General features: G+C 39.2%; 1 protein-coding gene across 1 annotated transcript in view; it reads right to left on the bottom strand.

The window, feature by feature from the left end:
- Positions 1-6,480: 6,480 nt before the first annotated feature.
- LOC106537153 (uncharacterized) overlaps positions 6,481-8,796 on the bottom strand; it is a gene marked incomplete in the record, with an annotated part of 14,663 nt that continues 12,347 nt past the window's right edge. Inside the window, 1 exon segment of the mRNA XM_014034526.1 lies at positions 6,481-7,408. Coding sequence (XP_013889980.1) covers positions 7,310-7,408 — 99 coding nt within the window.

Genomic DNA, 8,796 nt, shown 5'->3' with positions numbered 1-8,796 from the left:
GTGCAGAACTGTGCAAAGAGCAAAATCACACTGCAAAAACTATTCCACATTTATTTAACTAATTCCACATTATTACAAATAACTTCATTTCTGGACATTTATGGTTTGATTTCTTTGTATGTATGGATCACTTGGGTTGTTGCCGACATCTGGTGAAAATTTCATGTCATTAGCACCTCTTGTAATATATTTACTGAGAAAAGTGGTGACGTGTTCAATACTTATTTTACCCGCTGTAAGTATTACATCAGGGTATCACAAAGCCTCAGAATTCTAATATGAACACAGTTATCTCCCAAAGACAGTTGTGTGCAATGCTGCTTACCAGAACTCTGCGCAGTGCAGACTCACATGTGCAGATCACCATATGTGATAAGTCATGTTTGTTTATGTGGAATAGCGCATGCCTACGTGTCACTTCACTTCAAATGGAAGTCGGTTTTTAAAGCTCTATGACTGCTCCCATCTWATAACTAGCAGCAACAGCGGTAGCTGTGTGAGCTCCACAAAGTCAAAACCCAAAGTATCACTGCTAGTCTCTCTGGTCTGAGGTTTGCGTTCTGTGCATCAGTGCATGCTAAAAGTAACCAGCAAGTAAAAGAGAAAGAAAATGGTCAGGAAGGGACCTGCGGTTCACATGTGAACCCACAGGTGACTTCTGTCTGCCTGTTGAATAGCCCTGCACCATAACGTTTTAGACACCTTATGCCAACATGTGAACGTTTTATCCACTACGTGAAATAAAACCTCAGCTTGAGTTTTGTTGTTGAATTCTAAGTATTACTGTAAGTAATTTAAACGCACATGAAAACCTCACGCATTTTATAGGGGACAGGTCCCACCCAAACAACAACCTGTAAGCTGCTGAAGTCAGGCCGAAGATACATCAACAGCCACAAAACAGAGATAAAAAGAGTTTCTGCCTGGTGGTCTGTGTACTACACACAGATAACTGTAAATACTATACATACTGTTCAGTTAATAATTATTTTGGTAATTTTAATTTTTTGACAAGAATTATTTATATTATAAAGTCCTACAGCACCGCAGCGCTTCCCCTGACATACAGTTTGCTTTTTTTAAACTTTTAGCTCGTAAAATCTGTTTTACTAATTCTACCAATGTTTCTTCTGTGGCTATGTTTTACAGCATTTTGCTTCTTTTTGTATGTTTCTTGTAACAGAATTTCAGTGAATGTTTTAGTTTGTAATTTGGCGTATGAAACACACAAAAAATCTTGAACCTAAATAAAACTGATGTGAACGTGACAGAGTGKTGTCATCTGCATCATTGTAAGGTGTTAGTGAAATAAAACCTCAGTGCTTCAGAAATGAAGAGGCCTTCTTGTTACCGCTTGCAGAGGTTTTAATATGTTGTTTTTGAAGTGCATTGTGGGAGGAAGGTGGTGTGGCATTGGCTGCCATGTGGTCAGAAGGTGTGAGGGGAAAAAACAGGTTTTTGCTCCAGAGAAGAAATCACCGAAATCCCCTTCACTTACTAACCTTTATGTTTTTTAATGTTCAACAGCTTCATCAACTCTATGCTGTTTCCACTCAGAGGAGATCAAAGGTTTCAGTCAGACAGTAAGCAGGAAGTATTTGGTGGTTTCTAATCACAATGTCTCACTAAAGGAAACCAAAGGTGTTGCGATCTCATTAAGTAAATGTTTTGTGCACTTCCACAAACCAATCTAAAAGACATAATAAGGCTGTTATCTATTAACAAGAGCATTTAATTTTGTTAAAGGCCAGGATTACTTGTTGTAGAAACTGTGKTTTTTTTCAGCAGCTTGAATGTAAGCARTTTATTTTTGCTTGGACTTCTGTAATCTGCACATTAGTGTTTAGACATATCTGGAGAGCAGCAGTTCAGACAGACAGATGTTGCCTGATAAGCAGCTGTAGTGGTCACCTCAAGTGGAATAAACAAGAAAACGTCCTTTGACCTCAGGCCTCTGACGGCTCCWTTAAGACAGACCGATGTTGCCTGATAAGCAGGAACTCTACAAGCAATTGCTGATCTGCTGTGTCACATCAGCATGTCTCAWAGATCATAAAWCSTGGATGACTCTTAATTTTCTGCTTCTAAACTCAGATCMGAATTAGAATCAGCTTTGTCATTCACACACATCAGAGATGCAATGCAGAACAAAAYTGCAGCTGAGAACACTTCGTTCAAGAGAAAGACACACATAACAAAYATGGGGTGAACAGACGAACAGGTCTTGTGCAAACACAGGTTGAGCTACCTTTTTACAGTTTGGAAAAACACAATAATCTGCCCCAGCATCTGAGTCTGTTTCCAGTGYGGGAGATTCCATCCAATTTCTCTGACAGCTTCTCACAGACCCGGACTGCTGTCAGGATCGCTTTCAATTTCCTATTACACAGAACTCCACCACAGCCGATCAGCAGGAATCTAGTCATCATAAATCCAAATACATACAAATCTTCCATGTCTTCAATGGAAAGCRGAGTCAAAAAGATCAGGTTCCAGCCCCAGGAACCAGTGACCCGACCAGCTGCAACCATTCCACTGGGACAGCTACGTTCCCCTGGTTACAATCTCAATGTGGAGAAAATAGTATCAATTGTGCTCAGAGACCAGTTGATGAGATCCATGGTTCAKTTTTTGTTATGGATGATAGGTGAAGAAAGGCTTGAAAAATCTGCGAAGCAGGAAASGAGGGGTGGTTCGGGAGAGAGAGAGCAAAAAGCGTCCGACTCCTCTGAAGGCCAAGCAAAGAAGCAAGACAAGACAGAGGTTATGGATTTTGGACCTGAACATCTTAGGAATAAACTTTGTAGCCTTTCGCCTCCTCTGGATGGCATTGATCTGACCTCCAGTTCTGATGTAAAGAAACTTGGTGTTATTTTTGATCAGGACATGTCTTTTAASCCCCACATTAAAAATGTTACCAGGACCGCCTTCTTCCACCTGCGTAATATCACTAAAATTAGAAATATTTTGTCTAAAAATGATGCAGAAAAACAGATTCATGCATTTATCATGTCTAGACTGGATTACTGTAATTCTTTATTATCTGGGCATCCAAAAAACTCTTTAAGAAGTCTTCAGTTAATCTAAAATGCTGCTGCTAGAGTTTTAATGAGAGTTGGAAGGAGAGATCATATTTCTCCAGTTTCAGCTTCTCTCCACTGGCTCCCTGTCAAATTCAGACTAGAATTTAAAATATTACTCCTAACATGCATCTCAACAACCAAGCTCCATCRTATATTAAATATCTTATTGTCCCATATCCTGATCAAAAATAACACCAAGTTTCTTTACATTAGAACTGGAGGCCAGATTAATGCCATCCAGAGGAAGTGAAAGGCTACAAAGTTGATCCCTAAGATGTTCATGTCCAAAAACCACAGCCTCTGTCTTATCTATTAAGAGTCATCCAGGATTTTATGTCTCTGAGACATGCTTGTAATTTAAGTAACTGATTAGCTTCATCAGGTTTCATGGATAAATATAACTGTGTATCATCAGCATAACAATGGAAATTTATCCCATGCTGTTTAATAACTTTAACTAATGGAAGCATATACAAAGTAAAGAGGATTAGTCCAAGCACTGAACCCTGAGGAACTCCATGACTAACTTGTGTAAGAAGATTCCTTATTAACATTAACAAACTGAAATCTATCAGTTAAATAAGACTCAAACCATTTTAGAGCTGTTCATGTAATCTCAATATCAAGTTCAAATCTACGTAATAAAATGTGATCAGTTGTATCAAATGCAGCGCTGAGATCTAACAGGACAAGAATGGACACAAGTCCACTGTCTGAGGCCATGAGAATATCGTTAGTAACTTTAACCAGTGCTGTTTCTGTGCTATGATGAGGTCTAAACCCTGACTGAAACTCCTCTTATACATTATTTCTATCCAGATGTTCATATAATTAATTTGCAACTATTTTCTTAAGAATTTCTCGGATAAATGGGAGATTAGATATAGGTCTGTAGTTGGCCAGAACTCCTGAATCAAGATCAGGTTTCTAAAGTAAATGTTTAATTACATCAACCTTAAAGCTGTGGAGGCAGGGCTGTGGAGTAGCAGGGAACAAAGGCGAGGGGCCTCTAAGGTGTATTTGTTCAAACTTTCATGTTAACCCCACATTTTTCCCAGAACTACCGCACCTTTAAAGTAGAAGTGGTTGCTCTTTAAATGAACACATTGACAATGTTATAAAATTGACAAACAGATGACAAGATTATTGTGCAGTGACCATAAATGAAAAGGCTCTGCAGTGTCTATCATTCCTGATCACCTCTACAGAAAATACTTTAGTGATATCCATCCATCCATCCATCCATTTTCTTCCGCCTATCCAGGGTCGGGTCGCGGGGGCAGCAGCTTCAGAAGGGAGGCCCAGNTGAAACTCCTCATTTACATTATTTCTATCCAGATGTTCATATAATTAATTTGCAACTATTTTCTCAAGAATTTCTCGGATAAATGGGAGATTAGACATAGGTCTTTAGTTGGCCAGAACTCCTGAATCAAGATCAGGTTTCTAAAGTAAATGTTTAATTACATCAACCTTGAAGCTGTGGAGGCAGGGCTGTAGAGCAGCAGGGAACAAAGGCGAGGGGCCTCTAAGGTGTATTTGTTCAAACTTTCATGCTAACCCCACAGTTTTCCCAGAACTACTGCACCTTTAAAGTAGAAGTGGTTGTTCTTTAAATGAACACATTGACAATGTTATAAAATTGACAAACAGATGACAAGATTATTGTGCAGTGACCATGAATGCAAAGGCTCTGCAGTGTCTATCATTCCTGATCACCTCTACAGAAAATACTTTAGTGATATGCTGCAGACTAATCCACCTTCAAGATTTGTGATGTACAAAGGTTGAGTTTTCATTACTTGGTTGTCTATCAGCCACAGTGCAGCAGAAAAACAAAACAGTGCCAGCTAAATTATATGTTGTGGAAATGAGCACATCTTAACTGTGGCTGGACCTACATGTACAAACTGTATGACAAACTCAGTTGGTTTGGCTGATCTACAGTATATTTTGTCAAACATTCTGCTGAGTTTCCATCATTTGTGGTAACTTGATCTCTGCTCTCACACACATCTCTGTGGTTTCTTTCAGTTTGATTCCATTTTGCAGTCTGAGAAAAAAAGGCAAATATTTTAATTTTTTTTGTTTACCTTTTATGCAATGTTAGGTTTAAAGTTTGGTTTTGCTCCTCCACTTCCAGAGAAGCCAGTTGAGGAGGTTTGAGCATCTGATGCCTCCTGGACGCCTCCCTATGGAGGTGCTGCAGACATGTCCAACGGGGAGGAGACCCTGAGGAAGACCCAGGACACGCTGGATGTCTCTCGGCTGGCCTGGGAACRCCTTGGAGTYCTCCCAGAAGAGCTGGCTGGGGAAAGAGAGGTCTAGGCCTCCCTGCTCAAGATGCTGCCCCCATGACCCAACTTTGGACAAAGCGGAAKATAATGGATGGATGGGTTTCAAGYTTTAACCCAACAAAACCTGTTTAGACACAAACTGAAATAATTCTGCAGAACCTTGTTGATTTTCTTTTTACAGCCAAGAATAAATCAAAAACAGACTAAATAAAAAATAAACACCATGGATTAAATTTTATAGTTATAAAAAACAAAATTGTATTTTATGAATTTAGACAAATGAATATATTTTCAAATATTTTGATTGTCTTTGTAATTTCTATCAATATTTTAATTTCTTAATTGTTTGCAGTTAAAAAAAATCTATATTTCATTTTTTTAAAGCTGCAGGTAAAAAAACAACTGTGTTACACATTTACTTTTTTAAATCTTAAGTATAGATCAGAGTTCAACAGTACAAACTGATGTGGTGCAACAGAAAGAATATTTCAAGCAAACAAAAATACAAATAACTATTTAAAACATTTTTTTTCTTTCCACCCTCGGAGGAGTAAGACGCTTTTCCCTTCTCTCCTGCCCTTCCTTATCTTTCCCTGCTTTGCTGCTTGGAGCCTTCTCTACGTTTTCATCCGAAACTAGAAATTATGGATATTTTTATTTTTGTGGATTTGGTTAGTTGGTCTCTTAATAAAATCTTTGGAACAAAGTTTATTTTTCTTCTTCCATGGAAGGACATGTCGAAGGTGGTACCTCTGTTCTTCTCTGTCCTGGATATATATCTGGACTCCAATCACTGGATTCTACAGTTTGGCTTGGTGGTCTCCTGGTGTTCTACAAAACAGCGTCGGTGGCTTTTCACTTTCTGGCTGACTGACCAACTGGATGGCCGTATTCTATCAGCACTCTGACATTGGACCTTGAGCGAGCTGGACTCGGTCTGCAAGCGGTTCTATTGAGGGCCGGCTGTGGTCCCTGGACTTTGCTGGCCAGATGGAATTCAGCTTGGAAAAAGATGATACATCGTGTCTGCGGAATTTGTCCACACCATTTTGCCTGATTGGATTCGCCACCTTGAGATGTACCAGCAGACAGTAAAGCAGATGGAAAATTGTTATTGTMTGCCTGTCCCTTTTGTTCCCAAAACAACTGATTACAGAATCTGGATCTCCCCGACAACGGCCTTGAGCTGTTGACTAAATCTTTCCTGGCTGGAACACGTAACACGTCGACAAGGCTCTGCCCCCCCACTCCCGTTTGATCTGGTTTTCTGAGCAGGCTGAGGGCCACACAGTATGAACAGTTCACCATCAATATTTCTGAACTATGGCTGCACTGGTTTTGGGGACTGGATTCTTCGGGCCCCCTAATCTCAATTACTCCTCTGGCTAATAAATCTGCCCTATGCAGAGGTTGTTTTCTTATAAACTCCATAGTGTCACAGTGTTGATATAATATGATATTTTTGTTTTTTTCCTCATCTTCCCTTCCCTTGTGTGGTTTTTAGTTTCCAGGATGGTACCACAGCAGGCAACCTGTTACTGCAGCTCCACTGTTTTGAGCTGCTGTAATGTTCAAATTTCCCCACTGTGGGATCAATAATGTTTTATCTTGTCTTGTCTTATCTTTACAAGTTAAAATGCATTAATAGCAGGTCACAGCTTCCTGTAAACTTTATCCTCCWTAAATTCTAATCCATCTTTAAATAATGTCACTTCAGCTTCGACAAAAAGCCCCAGTGTTTGTCTGAGTTTACGTCTTCTGAACTGAATCTAACAGGGAATTCATGAAACCTTCCTCTCAGCTTCAATGTCCAGAAATTCTGAAGAAGTTCTTTTTCMTGAGCAGAACAAAATCCTTTTTTTCCCTGAAGTCGTCTTTGTTCAAGTACTTTAATATACTCTGTTCAGTCCAGCTGTCCAGGTGAGTCTGTCAGTAGTGAGGCAGCCTGGGGTAAGGATGCTGAGCTTTGGAGTAAATACAGTCTGAAGRAACACGAGGTGGAGGTGGAGGTACRTGGATCTCCTCGTACTGAAACAGAAACACAAAAACACAGCGTGTAATGATGACAGTGTTTACATAATGCACTTTATTATTTAATAGTGCAAGCTTAATTCTTAAAATGTTGAATGTAAAAATGGGAATGGGCGGTATTATGCAAAATTTTTTTTGAGCTTTATATAATGTTATAATTTCATTCCGTCATCAAACATACCCAGAGTGTTGCTTTGACTCATTAAAGCATGTTTGAGATATTCTTGAATCTCCTGAGGTAGCCATGTGGAGCTACCAGTCAGGAAAAATTTCTGTCTAAGTAGGACAGGGCCTACTCTGGGTATTCCTACTGATTTTACTACAAGAACTCACCTGTGTTCATCAACACAGCTCACAGTTTAATTCACAAATGCTGGTTAAAGCTCTATCATGCAAAGGGAAATCTATCCAGAGATGTTGCTCTCTAGCCCAAAGCTCATTTAGAACAGGCCCTGTCCTACTGCAGTCACTGTTACACTGCATACAACATGCCACAGACTAGTTAAATAAGAACTGTCTGACCTTAAACAAAAACAAGACAGAAGTTTTTTTTTCTTTTGTCGGAAATCATACTCCTCTTAATGGATTTGCTGATATTCTTTGCCTACTTGCTCCTCAGTTCCTCCATTGTTTAGAATTCTGGAGTGTTTTCAGACAGTTCATTTAAACTCCTCCATCCATGCCTTCATCACCTCTAAACTGGATTATTGCAATTCTTCATTCTGTATGTTGATCTTTAACAATCAGCTTTCCTTCACCTGCAGTTTCCTTCATCTATTCATTTTTGTATGTTTTTAAAATATTTTTTACTTAGTTATAAATAGCTTGGCTACCAATTTTTTGTTGTAACTACTTGACTTTTAGGATCCAAACAAAGCACAGAGATCCTCCAGCTATATGCTTTTTGTTACAGTTGAAGGCTAAATAAAAGCACAGCGAAGATCAAGCTTTTGCAGTGTCAGCTGTCAGAATCTGGAACAAGCTGATTCTCGATCATGGGGAGGTGGGGTGGGGGTGGGATCATGCAGGGGGTTTAGAAAGGTTATGAACCCCACAATAAATGTTATCCATACTGTATACCTCCCAACCAATTAAATTACATCATTTGCTCTAACACAATAGAAATGACCTGGTTAAGTACACAGCTGCACCTCTCTTATTGTCTTTAGGTAACTTTGACCTGATTTCAAAATTTATTTTGTCATTCATGCATGTTTAAGCAGAATAGCTGACAATGACATGCAGGGTTTTTAGTCTGGTCTTGTCACATTATAGTTGTATTTGTTGAATTCTGCACCATGTAAATACATACACACAATACTCCTGGGTCGCCTTGCATTTACATCTGTTTGATATTCAGATAATTGGGACGGCTGTTGCAGAGT

The sequence above is a fragment of the Austrofundulus limnaeus genome, unplaced genomic scaffold (genome assembly GCF_001266775.1).
Source record: "Austrofundulus limnaeus strain Quisiro unplaced genomic scaffold, Austrofundulus_limnaeus-1.0 Scaffold2153, whole genome shotgun sequence".
NCBI lineage: Eukaryota > Metazoa > Chordata > Actinopteri > Cyprinodontiformes > Rivulidae > Austrofundulus > Austrofundulus limnaeus.
This window is presented reverse-complemented; position numbering and strand designations above follow the sequence as displayed.